Raw genomic sequence first — 16037 nt, forward strand, 5'->3', positions numbered from 1 at the left:
GCGCATATGAGACCAACATGGCCATTGTATAATGTTTATTGCTGTTTATTTTATGGTCAAGCGCCATTTTGTTATTTGTTAGCCCAAGGTGATAAGTTTAATGAGTTTCTTTGCCAAACTGTTGCCAGCAAAACATTTCAAATTGGCTTAAATGCACTTAAAGCATTTAAACAATGCAGCAAGTTTCACTTGACTTTTAAATGCATAAACGCATTGCATATATAGTAAAAACATGGATTAAAACCAAAGCACACAAAAGACACAGAGAAATGTATGTGAGCAACACTTGCCATGTGCAAATTGTAAATGTTTCATAATAATTTCACAGCAAATTCTTCTTGTGCAGTTGTTAGCCATGCGAATTATGTGGCCAACAACAACAACAGCGGAAATGTTAACAACAACATTTTGGGTTACGCAAAACTCACAGAGGGAGTGGCGCTTAGCCAAAGACAATGACAGGAAGTGCATAGTTGGCCTGCCGCTCTCTCGCTCTCTCTCGCTCTCGCTCTCGCTCTCTCGTAGTATGCGGCTAGCATTTCGCACAGGAAGTGCTAAAAATATTACGAGAGCAGCATTTACTCGTTTTTATTTTATTTTGTCAAACCGCAAGCATGTCGAAAAAATGTTTATATAAATAATGAAATTAACTAAAAGTGTTTTTGAAGAGCGCTTGCCGCACAACAAAAGGCTGCACCCCCCCCACCACTAACCTAACCCCACTTGAAATAAAACTACAAGTATTTTAGCATCACCACCCCCGCATCCCGCCCTCTGACCATTTGTCGCTTTTATTGTTTGCTGCTGTCAACGCTTGTTGGTAAAAATGTAAATTCTCATTTATGCTGGCACAACCATAATTTAGTTTTGTGCATTAATTTTAGTCTGGATTAAGACAAAGGTGTATTACCCTTTTATCCACCCAAATTTATGGTCTGTTGTATATCAAATTTGCGTGCCCTTTTTAAAACTGTTTGCAATGTGCATTCAAATATAAATAGTTGCTAATTGGACTCACCATGTCAAGGAAATTGCGTGGCGCAGCACTTTTTTGCTTATGGAGTTGAAGAGAGCCTGAAGGGTTACGCGTCTTAAGGAGTGGAATCTATCATTTGCTCTAGAAGCTTTTGTTACATCTGCCTGATTTCCATTTAAGTGCGTAGTTTCGCTTTATTATTGTCTCTACTCTCCATAGTGTTGAACTCATTCTGCATCGTTTAAAACATATTCTGTATATGCCGATTGTTCCTGCAATTATTAATTAAAATGCTGTAGCTGCTGTATTTAAATCTAAAAGCTTTAACTAGGGGATCGCACAAGGCAGCAAACGCAGCTCAGCGAGTTTTAGCTGCAGCACCTTGGCACATGTATGGAAAATGGAAACTTTGTTTAGCTATCTCACCATCTAGCTATGAATTGCTATAACAATATCATAGACATGCACCAATAGCTTTTATTAACAATTTTTTTACATAATAAAGCATATGTTATAATTTTGTTACGATCCACCCACGCGTTGTACTAAAACAGAGTTGCCTTGGTACTCAACCAGTGTTGGTCAAGCTGCGCTGTCAGTATATTTTCATGTGCACTTTTGGTATTTTTCATTTAACGCAATACGTGCACACTGCACTGCAGTTTTATTTTTTCTTTGAAATCGTTTATAGTATTTATACAAATAAATTCCTCCAGCAGCATAAAATATAAAATTGGAAAAAACAATGGAGGCTGTGCCGCGTTTGCACATGCTCTGGTTTGCGCTCAAATCCAGTCCAGAGGGCACATCGTTTGCAGCGTTGAAAAAGGTAAAGCAGCCAAAGAAAAAGTCTAATTGGTTTTAAACTGTCTGTCGGCTTTCCCTACACACCACACCTCTCGCCCACACACAGCTTGTGGCTGCCTTTGTGTTGTGAGCCTCCCATAGACAGTCGGACTGAGTCATCGTAATTGCGTTTGTCGCAGCAGTCATTGTCTGATAAACAAACAATACAATAATAAACAATTATCACGCGCTCTCTTTTAGTATATAGCTGAATTCTATCATGAGGATCCGGAGGCATTCTCCAAAGAGGTTCATGCTTTGGAAACACTACGCAATCAGGCTATGCGCACCACCAAGGATGGTGCACCGATAATGAAACGTTATTATTGCCAGCTACACGCCTTGCAGAATCGCTTTCCACAGCTAGCCGAGCGCAGTATTTTCACCTTTTGCTGGAAGGAGCTTTACCATAGCGCAGTGCATGAGATAAGCGATTTGCGTTATGAACGCGCTGCAGTGCTCTTTAATATTGCAGCATCCCATACACAATCCGGCGCTTCAGTAACGCGCGGCGATGTGGACGGCATGAAAATGGCCTGCACGCATTTCCAGGTAACAAATTTATGCGCTTGATCTAAAATTTATTAACAAATACACTTGTAGGCAGCTGCTTGGGCTTATAATGAGCTTAGAGAACGTTATGCAAATGTTGGCAGTGGCGGTGACTTTATGACCAACGAGCTGTTGGTATTCCAGCAGCAAGTGTGCTTGGCTCAAGCGCAGGAATGCATTCTGGAAAAGTCGCTCATAGACAATCGCAAGCCACATGTGGTGGCCAAGGTGACTGCGCAGATTGTGGTTTACTACGGCGCTGCTCTGGCAGCTTTGCTCACTGGCGGCGACGATGGCGCCGTGGCGCAAGTTATAGACAACTCTGTTTACAAATTATGGAAAAAATATGTGCGCTTCAAGATAAACTATTTGAATTGCATATTATATTTGTATCAAGGACAGCACGCAGAGGAACAGCGTAAAATGGGCGAGCGTGTAACGCTATATCAGGTTTGATGCACATATTTAATTTAATATATGTATCAATTAAATGTAGTATAATGCAGGCTGCCTGGGACAAGCTGGAGGAGGCGCGCAAGGAGTCCAAAGGCTTGCCGGATCAAAAGGAAATCAATGATTCGTTGAGCTTTACAGCGGATGTGGTGGAGGCTAAGCGCAAAAATGCCAAAAATGAAAATGAGTTTATATATCATGAGGCGGTGCCAGAGCTTAATACAATTGCTGCTGTGCAAGGCGCTAACCTGGTGAATGGCATAGGCTTTGCTATAACCGACGAAGAAGTAGCTGGCACTGATCTATTTGCACGGCTGGTGCCCATGAAAGCGCACGAGGCCAGCTCAATGTACAGTGAGGAAAAGGCAAAAGTGCTGCGTAAATACGGTGCGCTGCTGGAGGAAAAGGATGCGCAGCTGGATAGCTACATGAGCTCACTGACTTTGGATAATTTGAATATCAATGAGGAGCAAGCCAACAAGCTGCCCCAGGGCATTGTGGACCGCTGTGCTGCATTGCATGCGAATAAAACAGCAATAAGCGATTTAATTGAAGCCATGTCGCAGCTGGCAGAGATAACAGCCGATGTGGAAACGAATCTGAACGAGCTAACGCATATGCTGGACGCCGAGGCGCAGGCAGAGCGTGAATTTCAAGCTGCCAGCGGCATGCAGCGCACGCCCAATGCGCACATAACCGAACTAACACGCGAATATCAAAAGTATAGCGAAGCGCATGCCAAAGCAGGCGAATCCAACAATACACTGCGCAAGGCTATGAGTTTGCATGTAAACAATTTAAAAATCCTAGCGCGACCGCTGCCTGAAATACAACAACTAATGCCCAAGCTAAGCTGTGAGCTAAACACAGCGGAAATATTCAAGGATGTCAAACTGATTGTGAACAAAGTGAATGAAATGAAAGCGCAGCGCGCACAATTTCATGCCGAGCTGCGCATTGCTATCAATGAGGATGATATCACCAGCAAAGTAATAGCGCATGGCGCTCAGGAGGGATTGCAAGTGCTGTTTGCCAACGAGCTGGCCAAGCATGAGCGTTTGACGCAGCTGCTGGATCAGAATGTGCTGGCGCAGCAAAATATTTTACAAGCGCTAACCGAAGCTTATGCGCGAGCTGCACCTGTGCTGAAGACGCTGCAGGATGTTAAACAAAAACGCGAGCATTTCTACAGCAGCTTGTCGGTAAGCTATGATGTCTATGAGGATCTGCTGGCCAAGTCTGCCAAGGGCTTGGAGTTCTATAAGAAACTAGCGGGCAATGTGCAAAAGCTGCTAACGCGTTTCAAATCAGCGCGTGATGTGCAAACCGAGGAACGTCAGCAGCGTTTGCAAAGCGTCAAAGCCACGCCCCCAACAGCAGCAGCAGCAACAACAACAGCGCCAGCAGCTTCTGCAGTGCCAACTGCCACGCCTATTAGCGCTACGCCCAAGCTGCGTGATTATCTCAAAGCCAAGCAACAACAGCCCAGTTTGGATGCCAGCAGTTATGTCAATACAGTGCGTCCAGTGCCAGTTGGCTCCGAGAATCCTACGCAAGCTGCTTGCTCCAACTATGCCACTGCGACTGCTGCTGCTGCTGCCGCACCCAATGAGCCACCGCCGCCTTACAGTCTGCAGCAGCAGCAATACTTTGATCCACAAGCTGCAGGCTATACCAATCCCATGTATCAACAGCAACAGCAGCATATAGCGCCGCCAGCTTACAAAGCGCAGGCGTCGCCAAATTCTCAAACCTTGCAAGGCGCCATGGCGCAGCTTAGCATGCAGTCAGCTCAGCAACAACAAACACAACAGAACAGCAAACCAAACAAAGCGACAAGAAATGCTTAATGACAGACAGTTGGCATATAATTATAAAACCGCAGCACACCATTAAGGAAAAAAAAAGACAAGAGAGAAAAAAGAGAGAGAGAGAGGAAAAAATAAAGAATTTCAGGCTAGACACAATTGATTGTGTTACTTAAGTTTCAAGACAACTTTCTTCATAGCAACTACAGCAGCAACAACAGCAACAACAAGCAATGCAGCAGCAACTATGCCAACACAGCCATTGGCTACATCAGCAGCAAGCTCTATAAGCAAGCAACAAGAACAGCAACAGCAGAGCCACACAAGATCCAGCCAGCAGTCTTATGCTACAAACAAGAGAGAAAAATAAAAGAAATATATTGTATGTAAAAAAGCAGAGCAACAACAAAAACACAACCAACAGCCGACCTGCCTCAGTGTTGCCCCACAACAGCAGCAACAACAAAAGCACCAAAGCTACAGCTTTTATTTGCGACACACAAACAGCAGCAGCAGCCATTAGCATAAATCACAACAACCTTATGATGCAACAAAAGACGAACCACAACAAGCTTAGTGCACCCACAACACCAGACAAGCAAGTACTAATAGAAACATCAACAACGTACGAGCCAGCAGCAGCAACTGCGCCAACTTATGCTACAGCAGTTAACTATGCTCAAACTCAAACACCACAGCAGCTGCAGTATCCACAACAAGCAAGTCCAGCGCCCAGCAGCAGCAGCAACTCGCAACTGTAGCTCCAAGTCACAGCCAGCTGCTTATACCGCAAACAACTTGAGCTATTCCAATCATCCCTGGCTACAGCTACAATCCACAAACGGGCATCTATGAGTACAGCAGCGGCTATCAGCAGGACAAGCAGCCCACACAAATGTCTCAAGGCTATGGACAATTTACGCAAAGCGGACAGCAGCTTAATGTTGGCACCACAGACTCTGAGGCGGCCAATCGCAGCAATGTAGCCACAGGCTTTGATGTAAGTAATTAAACAATAAAATATTAATACTAAAACTAATAAAAATCTCACTCGCAGTCACCAATTGTGTCACACACCAAAGCTGCTGACAAAGAAGCAGCAGCTCAGGATACTGCTGCCAACTATTATACGCCACCCTATGGCTATCATTCCAATGGCGAGACGCCCGCACAGGCGCCACAGCAGCAGCAACAACAACAACAGCCGCAAGCGCTGGCGTCACCCATGCCCACACCCACACCCACGTCCAGTGTTTACATGCAAAGCGGCGGCAGCAGCATTGCCAATACCCAAACCACCACTAGCAGCGCGCCATATGCATCGAGTGCGCAGTCCGCAGCAGTTAAACCCAAAGCCGCCAGCAATGTAGATCTGCTTAGTGACTTGGATATTGATTGTGCTGCAGCAGTGCCAGCGCCCTTGCTGCAGCCACAAATTGTAGCCAGTCCAACGCCACCAGCTAGCCAAGTGGCTGCTGTTGAAACTGTTGTGGAAGCGCCTGTGCTTGCCGCCAGCTCGCCGCTAGCTTCGCCTACACCAGCAGCAGCAGCAGCAGCACGCAAAAACAGTCTAAGCAATCTTAGTAACTGCTCTGATTTGAGCTCGCTAGAGAACTTTGATTGGGATTCGGTTTCATTAACACATTCCGCCAATGAGAAACAAACTAGCAATGGACATTCACTTAATACATTCCAAATGCGTGCGCATGATGCTTTCAACGACGAAAAGACACTTAAATATTTTCACAAGGAAGTAGAAAGCTATGAAAAGCTAGTGGAAAGTTTGCATGTTAAAATGCTAAATGGCAATACGCAACTGGGCGCTAAGTGGCTGGAGCTGCAGCAGAAGCTGGAAAAGGATGCAAGCGTTAAGCGCACCACCACCATAGCCAAGTTGTTTCCGGAGAAGAATCGCTCGCTGGACTGCTTGCCCTACGATCATGCAAGAGTAAAGCTGGACAAGCAAACTGATGATTATATTAATGCAGCCAGAATAGAAGTGAGTAGTGCAAACTAGCAGCTGTGCTGTGTATTTAAATATATTTTGCTTTAACAGAGTCTAAGCAGCGGCTGTCCACACATTATTATAGCCCAAACACCACAAGCGAATACTATAAACGATTTTTGGTCCATGATTTGGTCGCAAAAGTCGCGCACTGTTGTTTGTTTGCATACAACAAATGAGGTAAGTATATAAATTTAATTGCACAACAGTTAAACATTTCTATGTCACGCAGCTCTTTGATCCATACTGGCCACAAGCGCTGGAGCAGCCCACACACTATGATGACTACACAGTGAACTGCGTTAAGCTGCAGCAGCTGAGCCACTGCACTGAGTATCAGCTGAAGTTGTCCATGCATGGCGCCGATGCAGTGCTGGATTTGTCGCTGCTGCAGCTTAAGCAATGGACCAAGGCGTAGGTTTATTATACAACTAATTAAATATTTAAATCAATGTACTGTTTGCTTAGTTTGCCTACACAATTGTTAAGCATAGCGCAGAATGCGCTGCAGACACATCAGCAACGTTGTTTGGCTGCCAATGCGCCCACATCGCCGCTGATATTGAGCTGCCTAACAGGCTCGGAGCGTTCGGAGCTGCTGGCTGTAGGAATTTGTGCGCTCACAGGCACGCAGGTCAAGCGTCCCATTTTGATAAGTAAGTAAGCGCATATTAAAATTATAAATATTAATTGTTTACATTTTAGATGTGGTGGATGTGTGGACGCGCATTTGCATGCAGCGCCAGCACTCGCTACGTGATGCAGCCAGCTTGGAGCAATCGATGCAAATTGTGCTTAGCAATGCGCACAATGTGCTCAACAAACGTACGTACGGCCCATAAGTTTAATATTTACTCTAGCTATTTATTTTATAGGCGGCATTATAACCTCATATCAAATGAAAATGGCACCGCAGGTAACTGCAAAGGAGCAGCAGGAGAACAAAGATCCTTTGAACGAACTGGATGCATTGTGGAAAATGAAATGAACAACGACTGAACCACAGCAGCGCTTTAAAATTTGTAATCATTTGTAATTCTTATATTTATACAACTTAACGACTATCGCTCATATGTTAAAAACAATTGTTGAGCAAAAGTATTGGTAACCGTCATATGTATGTCTATTAAATGCTATTCAATTAATTCCAGTTTGATTTCATTAAGCAGCACTTCATGATCGCTAAAGTCTTGGATGCGCAAGCGCAGCTCCTGCAAAGCGCCTATGCTGGCATCCAACATGCCCGCAGCTACGCCACGGCTATCAAAAGCGCCTACAATCAAGAATTCATCCTCGGTGACATTGTATTCATTAGCCAGCTGCAGTGCGCCGATTTCTAGCGCAGGACGCACTTCCACGTTGGTATTGTAGAGACGCTTCAGCGGCTCCGCTGTGCTGCCGCTGCGTATGATATAACTACGCAGCAGTGTGGGCTGCTGGAAGATGAACTGCACCACATCGCCAGGCTGCGGCAGCTCCTCGAACGCGGGCAGACGCCCTATGTAGTAACGCTCGCCTAGATAAACACTTGATAGAATGTAATGCTGATAGGCGGACATGCTGCTGCTGACCAGCACGCGCGTTTGCGGCACCGCTGCTGTTGTGGTGGAGCTCACTTTGGTTAGCATAGATTGGCCAAACAGCGCTGTGTCGTACTTAAGCCAATAGCGCTGCATGTTGCGCTCGCAGCGCAGCTCGCTCATTTTCTGATGATAACACACTTTAGTTTGTATAAAAAAATGCAGCAACTGCAGACTATTCATATCGTTGTAAAACATTTGTAAATAGTTTATAAAGTAAGGCAGCTCGGCGCATTTGAAGAGCTTGCCTGCTATGCTGGCTGCATTGAAGTCCAGCACAAACCAGCTGGGCAGCTTGGGATTGCCCAAGGCGCTTTTGATATAAGCAAAGCGCTTCATAGTGCTCACAAACTGCGGCTGCAGACTCAGCATGTGATCCTCCAGCTGCACATAGAACAGTCCTTTGTTGCGTGCATAGCTCATAAGAAATGCCAAATCCAAGTTTTGTTTGCTTTGCTGCTTCACCAGCGCGTACGTGTCTGTTGGCTGCAGACGCAGCTGCTCAAGATCTGGAAAGTAATGCCGATCCGGCGCTATTATGTCTATCAAGCCGCTTTCCAAGTGCTGCTTGTGGCGCAGCTCCAGTTCATCCACTATGCGCTGCACTATCAGCATATTGACTTCACCTATGAACACAACAATCAACGTTTCCTCACGCTCCTGCTGATTCATATTCTCCATAAGACTGTGCAGCAGCCGCATCAGCGGCCAGCCCTTGCGATGCCATTTGGTTGTAACGCCTATAACTATGTTATAGTCAGACCTATTCTTACTGCTGATGTAGCCAAACTCCAAGTTGTCCTTATACAGCAAATGCGGTGGAAAGCGAAAAGCGTTGCCGCCAAGCTTCTCTAGAGCAATCTCTTCCTCCGGCTTAAAGCTTACAAGCCATGTAACAAATACAGCAATTTGCACTAGTAGCGCTATTGCTATTAATAACTTTAATTTCGACATATTTATTTATCACACTGTGTCACATTTTTATTGCCAACTGCCTGCACTTTAAATTCATTTTCCTGTTAAGCACAGCCATAGTTAATTAAAAAAAAAAAAAAAAAAAAAAAAAAAAAAAAAAAAAAAAAAAAAAAAAAAAAACAAGAGCAACTACTATAAAAAAAAAAAAAAAAAAAAAAAAAAAAAACAAAAAAAAAAAAAAAAAAAAAAAAAGAAAAAAAAAAAAAAAAAAAAAAAAAAAAAAGGGAAAAAAAAAATAAAGGGAATGTTAAGCACAGCCATAGTTAATTAATTTGTCACAGCACTTTATACTAATTATACACTACACTTTATCACACAATTTAAACTTCTTTGCTAACTACTTTAGTTTAGTTATACTTAGTACTTACTCAGTTGCTTCAGCTGCTGCTTAATCTGAAAATCACTCCATACTCTAGTTTCAATTTTATGTTTATTATTAATTCTTTTTCGCTCTTCACCTGTTTAAATAAAAAATAGAAACATTGTTTTAATTTTATTTACATTTATTAAGCTTACATTTAGTATATAGCACACATCGTTTCGAATACGTTAAGCGTGCGTGGTTCATTTGTTTATTATTGGCGCTTGAGAATTTGTAATTTGTTCGCTTTTATAAAACATTATTAAACATTTGCTAATGCTGTTCAGTTGTTCGTCTAAGTGCGGCTAATTTATTGTATTTTACTTTAATTTACTATTGCATTTTACTAAGTTGTTTTTATTTCAATTCAAATCAGCTGTGCAAAAAATTATTGTTTATCATTAATATCATGTATATAAAAAAATATATGTATATATGCAAAAATTAAGCAAGCCAGACTAAAGCAGTCTAATATTTGTTCTATAACCAAAAAGTAATTAATAATAGCGTTTAGTTTTTGTTTCTTAAGCAAACAGGAACCAAGTGTAAATATTTTTTATGTCGTTGTGTAAAATATTTTAATGGCTACAATAAATTTGGCAATCCAATTATTTTATAAATTTTGTTACGAATTTTTAGTTATTTTTAATGACTAATCAGCTTTTATTTATATTATAGTATTTAATGCATTGGGCTAATGCATAAAAATTAACAAATCACATTTAACAAAAGCAACAATGCTAAAGTTATTATTCGTTTGCTTATGGCTGCTTAAGAATAAATTTAAAAAAAAACATAAACTTGGGACGCAAAACGTTTTTAACAAATTGGAATGCTAGAGCATAATTTTTGAAATTATAACAACATCTAGGAATTAAATGAAAAGTTGCATAGCACAACAAATTATTAAATTTTGTTGATCTATGTACAGTATTATTTAAGATTTGAAGGGGCACTTGTTGCACAGTTGAGATTTCTGTTTATCAAAAATTCTTTTAAACAAATGGTTAGTTTTTGGTTATTTACAGACATGTAGAGTGTGGGCTTTAAAAGTAGCGCTCCAAAAATATACACAGTATACACATAGACATATAGAGACATACAAATATAGAGCCGCAGATCATAAAGTAACGGGAAATCTAGCTTAATAATTAAAACAATTTAACAAATACAAATATTGGAATAATTTAGAAACTCAATGCGAAAGTCTTTTAGCCATTGCTGAAATAAAATTACCGTTACTTTACGTACTTAGGTTATTATAGATTGTATTGAAAATAGATTGGGATGTGCTAACGCTAATCCCGCTGCTATGGCAGCTGATGACGATGCAGCAATCAGCCGGCCTGCAGTATAACGCGGCTTGGCCGCATTAGCATCGGAGGTTGCTTACATTGCTGCCCACCTCCTCCAGCTTAATCTCGCTCAGCAGCGCCCAGTTCTCGCTGTCGCTGTGCACATGCAAGCGCAGCTCCTTGAGCGCGCCAATCTTGGCATCCAGCAGTCCCTCGGCAACGCCCATGGCATCAAAAGCACCCACAATTAAATAACCATCTGTTGTGGTGTTGTAGCTGCTCCAGACCGAAGAGTTTTCGCTCAGACTGTCGGCTGGCAGCAGCTCCACGGTGGTGTTGTAGAAACGATCCGATGGATGCTCCGAGTTGCCGCTGCGAAAGAGATAATGACGCAGCAGTGTGGGCTGCTCAAAGATGAACTGCACCATGTCGCCGGGCTGCGGCAGCAGTCCCCAGAAATAGGTTTCGCCACGATAGGCGCGCTTGATGAGATAATTTTTATAGGGCGCAATGTTGGACTTGACCAGCGCTGGCGGATTGTGCGTATGCGCATAGAATGTGGGCACCTTGTTGCCAAATTGTTTGTCCTTTAGCTTTTGCACCTTGCCTTTAAGCGAGGAACTGGTGCCTATGTGCTGGAACAGCGACTTGCGAAAGTGCTGCCAGTACTTGGCTTTCTCCTGATTGCAATGCTTCTGATCCTTGTCCGTGCGGCACACCTTGGACTCAATGAAGTAGGTGAGCAGCCAGTCCACAGGTTTGTCATTGTAAAACATTTGAAAGTAGGTGATTAAATAAGGCAGCTCGGCGCTCTTGAACATTTTGCCAATGAATCCCAGCTGGCAAAAGTCCAGCACAAACCAGGCAGGTTGATCGGGTTTGGTCAGCGCGCTCTTGATGAGCGCAAACTTTTTCATTGTAGTTATAAACTGGCGCTTGGTTAGTATGTCGTCCTCCAGCTGCACATAGAACGTGCCCTTGGCATGCGCATAGGCCATCAAGTAAGCAAAATCGAGATTCTGTTTGCTGCGCCACTTGACGCGCTCCAGCGGATCGTTGAGCGTAATGCGCAAACGCTCAAAGTTTGGGATAGTAGCTAGGCGCCGGCGCTATAATATCAATCAGTCCACTCTCCAAATGCGGCTCAAAGCTACCCTCGATTTGCTTTGCTATAAACTGCACCGCCTCCGCATCCGTTTCGCCTATGTAAACAATAATGAGCGTTTCGTTTTGCTCCTCCTCGTTCATGTTCTCAATGAGATTATGCAGTGTGCCTAGCAGATAGGACTGCTTCTCGCGTCGCACTGTGGGCACACCCAGCACAATGCTGACATCGCTGCGTCCTTTGCTTTGTAGATAAGCGGGTCGCAACGAGGCCGGATCATCCAACAAATGCGGCAAAAAGTGATACGCATTGGGCAGACGTATGTTCTGATTGCGTCCCGCTCCTGCTGCTACAGCTTTACTCACATGCGATGCATTGCGCAGCAGCTGACGCGCCTCCGGACTGAGTGCATCCAGCAAATTAGCCACTGGCTGTGGTGGCGGACTCATTACCGTAACATTGCTGCCATTGTTATACTGCAGCTGGCCCAAGATACTGTGAAAGCAAAGCCAACATCCTCCTGCCGTGCGCGATACATGGACTCCAAATATTGCAAACGCATGTGGCATTCGGCCTAAGACGTTGCGTCAGCGACTGTTCGGTGGATAGTTCCGGACCCAAGACCAACAAGATTATAACACAAGGCGCTAGTATTAGCACCGTGGCTATTAACATGCAGCTACGTTGACGTATCTTGAACATTTTGCTGGGCACGTGAAGGTTCTAGGTAAACATCTGCAAAAGGCAAGAGAGTTTAATTTTAAAGGCCAACAAAACACTTGAGTATACAAAAGCAGCAGCAACTTAAGAGCCAACAGTACAAACTCGTTAGTGCAGACAATCCTTGTATATATTCATATTTAGTCAATGCTAATTATGAATGCGTTACAGTAACTATTTAAGCATTGGCAGGCCTTTAGTGTTTGCCTTATCGAGCTTGTATTGTATCCATTTTATTTACCAAGCGCCGCCTCATTGCTAATTCGTTAGGGCTAATGCTGCAGCAGGCGTTCAGTCTCCACCAGCTCTCTATGACTAATTTCAGTCTATAATGCACAATTTTTATAGACCATTTTTACTTAGCGCGCCAGGCGAAGGTCGGTCGACCGTTTTTCCGTTTTTTTTTATTGTTTGTTAACGTCTTTAGCTTTGAGTATAATACAGCTGTCGCTTTTCTCTCGCCACCAGCACTAGCTGCAAGCAACAATAGTTGTATAATATATATGTACATTGGTGTGTATATAGCTGTGTGTATATGTGAAATCTATTTACAGGGCCAAGCGACAAAAGTGTTCCTGCTATTGTTCTCTCCGCTTGCCTGCGTCTTGCCTTTCGGTGGGTTTGGCGGCGGCGGTGCTAAAAACAAGTGCAAAAAGAAAAATAAGAAATAAGCGCATGGATGTTAATAACTTAAGCTGCTAATACTGGCAATTGTTTATAATATTCTAGCTTAAACTGCCAACAATTTGAACTAATTTGACACTAATTACACTAAGGCCAACAGTCCCATATGGCATGTGTGAACATTAACAGTTCCCAGAGAGAAATACACAAAAAGCAATAAACACAAACATTAATAAATAAACAGCATATTTAGTATATATATATACGTTTGTATCCATATATGTACTCCCTTTGGGGCACCCACATGCAAAACACCCACACACCCGCACAGTTAACCACCACCCGCTTTACTTACTGTTATTTGTACTCGGCGTAATTGCTGTGCCTTAACAAATAATGCCAACAATCAGTGCGTAATTTACGCAACTCTAGTTAAACGATACAGACACGCTAATTGCGTTAATAGGAACTGATTGGACTGTAATAATCTAAAACGCAAAGTGTCTGCTGTTTGTTTAGGTGGTTGTCGCTGCTGCTGCTTTTCTTTTTTTTTTTTGCCATACGCCTTGGCAAATATTCGCACGCACTTTGTTGTTTAAAAACTACTACATGGCGTTTCAAATTTGGTAGCACTTGTTTGCAGCAACACTTGTTTTCATTTTGTGCACTGCTTTTGGAAAGTTAAAATTATTAATTTAACGCCTTAAAAGCAACAGCAACAATGCGAGCGAGAGCAACAATAACAAGCAGTATGACCAGCTGGTCATACTTTAAATACTATAACCTTAGCATTTGCAAAAACGCTGAGCAACACACTGTCAGCCATAAAAAGCTTGGCAGTCAACACTAGATTTGCTCACCATAGTTCGTTCCGTTTTCTTTAAGAAGTAGTTCAATCGAACTTATTCTGCACAATTTGTTACAAATTTAGCCGGATTTTAGTTAAATTTCAATTGAGAAAAAAAGCTAAAGTGGCAGCACTGCAGCACACTGTCATTCTATACGCAATTGTAATAAAGTTTAGTAAATTAAACTTGACTAAACATGTATTTAACTCTATTAAACGGCACCGGTTATGTGTTTAATGTGGAAGGTAACTGATTATTATTATAGTTTGTGTTATATGCTGTAACTTTTAGTGTATTCCAGACTATATGGAGCTGCGGCGAAAATACCACATAATAGGAGCTTTCGTGGGAACCGCCAATAGCAAAGGCTGGAGCAGCAGTGGGACAGGTCGGTTAACCTTACTTGCTATATGAAATTTAACTTAATTAAGAACTTCCAGCTATGCCTGTGGCGCTGACCAAATGGGAAACGCAGTTACTCATTGATGAAGGCATTTGCGTGTTGCTTAGCAAAGCCAAGGATTTGACAAAGGAACCAACTCCAGAGAGCTTGGAGACATATAAAAAAGCGGCAGCTGCACGCATACATGCACAAGGGAATGCTTTAAGAGCGGAGAAGCTGCGCGAAACGGAGAGGCATTTGGACAAAATTGTACAGGGCAAACGCAACAAGTTGTTGAAACAAAACAAAACGCAGGAGGGTGAGTTTAGCCGATATAGATTGAAATCGAATATACTATTATTATTGCCTTACATAGCGGCCTCACTTACTGCCAAGGATGTGCTCGAAGAGATTGACAGGAGCTTTGTTTTTGATACACAAAATGCGCTAGTGGAGTTGCCTTGTGAACATCCCACTAAGCACAGTAAGAATACGCGCTCCGATTAATGTTTACAGTCGTTAATAACTTTATTTTATTATATAGTTGGACAGCTCTATACCGAAACAATCTTCGACAGCAGCTCACTGAAATATCGAGTTTTCCATGAACTTTGGCAGCTTGGCAAATTTGTTACTGCTGGCGATGCTTTTGGCGCAGATTTTCTTGTTTATCCAGGGGATCCAATGCTCTACCACGCCTCCCACATAATTATACTACAGGCCACACCCGTTATAGCGCCCTTGGAGCTCATCGCCAAAGTGCGTTTGTCTGTTAACGTAAACAAAAGCTGTGTGTTTGCTTATGAGCAAGCTGAAAATAAGAAAATAATTTATCAAACCGTCGCTTGGTGCAATCCAAGCAAATGATTTAGCTAGAGTGAAGAGTCATGCTCTTCATTTTTGTAGAGTATCTCTAAATCGACGTGGCTCTTTTGTATCTCGTGCTCGCGCTCTGAGCGCAGATCTCATGCTGCAATTTCGAAAAGATTTGTTTTATTGTGGAAATCGGATACAATAACAGAGCGGAGCTGTCGTCTCTCTCCCTTGTCGCGCTCAGAGTGCGTTTATGTATGTGTGCGCGCACTCATATAATGCTATGGGAAAGTCAAGCATAACAAAAACTCTTGGATAGCGTTGTTTGTGGTACGCTTTTCAAAATTTCTTGGAGTACATGCGTCCTCTCCTCTCAACTGTGCGGTGTGTCTCTCAGCTTATATCTCACAATCAGCCGCAGCAGCAGCAGGAGAGGGAAACTGGCACAGCAGACACAGGTTAAAATTGCTTGTATGTAAAAATGAGTTTATTATTGCTACGACATTCACAACGTGGAGATGTTTGAGGTCTGCGCTTGCGGGAAACCCAATTGTATTAAATAAAAAAACTACAAATTGTATGTAAATGAAAAATTCACCACCATTTCATGTATTTTTTTGTTTTCTATTGTGTGCCTATAGCATTTAGTTTTTAGTAAATAGACTGCGTACAAGAACAAAAACGTTAATGTCTA

At 42.7% G+C, this 16037-nt stretch overlaps 4 protein-coding genes across 4 annotated transcripts; 2 read left to right on the forward strand and 2 right to left on the reverse strand.

Annotated features, from left to right (window-relative positions):
- The first annotated feature begins 1663 nt into the window (after positions 1–1663).
- Positions 1664–7785, forward strand: LOC108598230 (tyrosine-protein phosphatase non-receptor type 23). The gene is made up of 11 exons (XM_033293435.1): positions 1664–1805; positions 2024–2374; positions 2426–2824; positions 2881–4651; positions 5439–5635; positions 5693–6634; positions 6692–6820; positions 6873–7054; positions 7109–7296; positions 7346–7465; positions 7516–7785. The coding sequence occupies exons 1-11, from the start codon at positions 1722–1724 to the stop codon at positions 7626–7628; spliced, it is 4476 nt and encodes a 1491-aa protein (XP_033149326.1). The 5' UTR covers positions 1664–1721; the 3' UTR covers positions 7629–7785.
- LOC108598231 (alpha-1,3-mannosyl-glycoprotein 4-beta-N-acetylglucosaminyltransferase B) lies at positions 7774–9174 on the reverse strand. Its single transcript, XM_017984847.2, has one exon. The coding sequence runs from the start codon at positions 9172–9174 to the stop codon at positions 7774–7776; it is 1401 nt and encodes a 466-aa protein (XP_017840336.2).
- A 1048-nt stretch (positions 9175–10222) lies between these two features.
- LOC108601075 (alpha-1,3-mannosyl-glycoprotein 4-beta-N-acetylglucosaminyltransferase B) lies at positions 10223–14012 on the reverse strand. The gene is given in 8 exon segments (XM_017988969.2): positions 10223–10945; positions 10947–11939; positions 11941–12459; positions 12462–12530; positions 12533–12691; positions 12918–13150; positions 13229–13312; positions 13656–14012. Coding segments are annotated over 5 exon segments (1845 nt in total). The 5' UTR covers positions 12659–12691; positions 12918–13150; positions 13229–13312; positions 13656–14012; the 3' UTR covers positions 10223–10807.
- A 301-nt stretch (positions 14013–14313) lies between these two features.
- LOC108600428 (tRNA-splicing endonuclease subunit Sen34) lies at positions 14314–15935 on the forward strand. The gene is made up of 5 exons (XM_017987996.2): positions 14314–14393; positions 14450–14536; positions 14589–14849; positions 14907–15014; positions 15075–15935. Exons 1-5 carry the CDS (start codon positions 14345–14347, stop codon positions 15395–15397), a joined length of 828 nt encoding a protein of 275 aa, XP_017843485.1. The 5' UTR covers positions 14314–14344; the 3' UTR covers positions 15398–15935.
- Positions 15936–16037: the final 102 nt, after the last annotated feature.

Source organism: Drosophila busckii, chromosome 3L, assembly GCF_011750605.1.
Source record: "Drosophila busckii strain San Diego stock center, stock number 13000-0081.31 chromosome 3L, ASM1175060v1, whole genome shotgun sequence".
NCBI lineage: Eukaryota > Metazoa > Arthropoda > Insecta > Diptera > Drosophilidae > Drosophila > Drosophila busckii.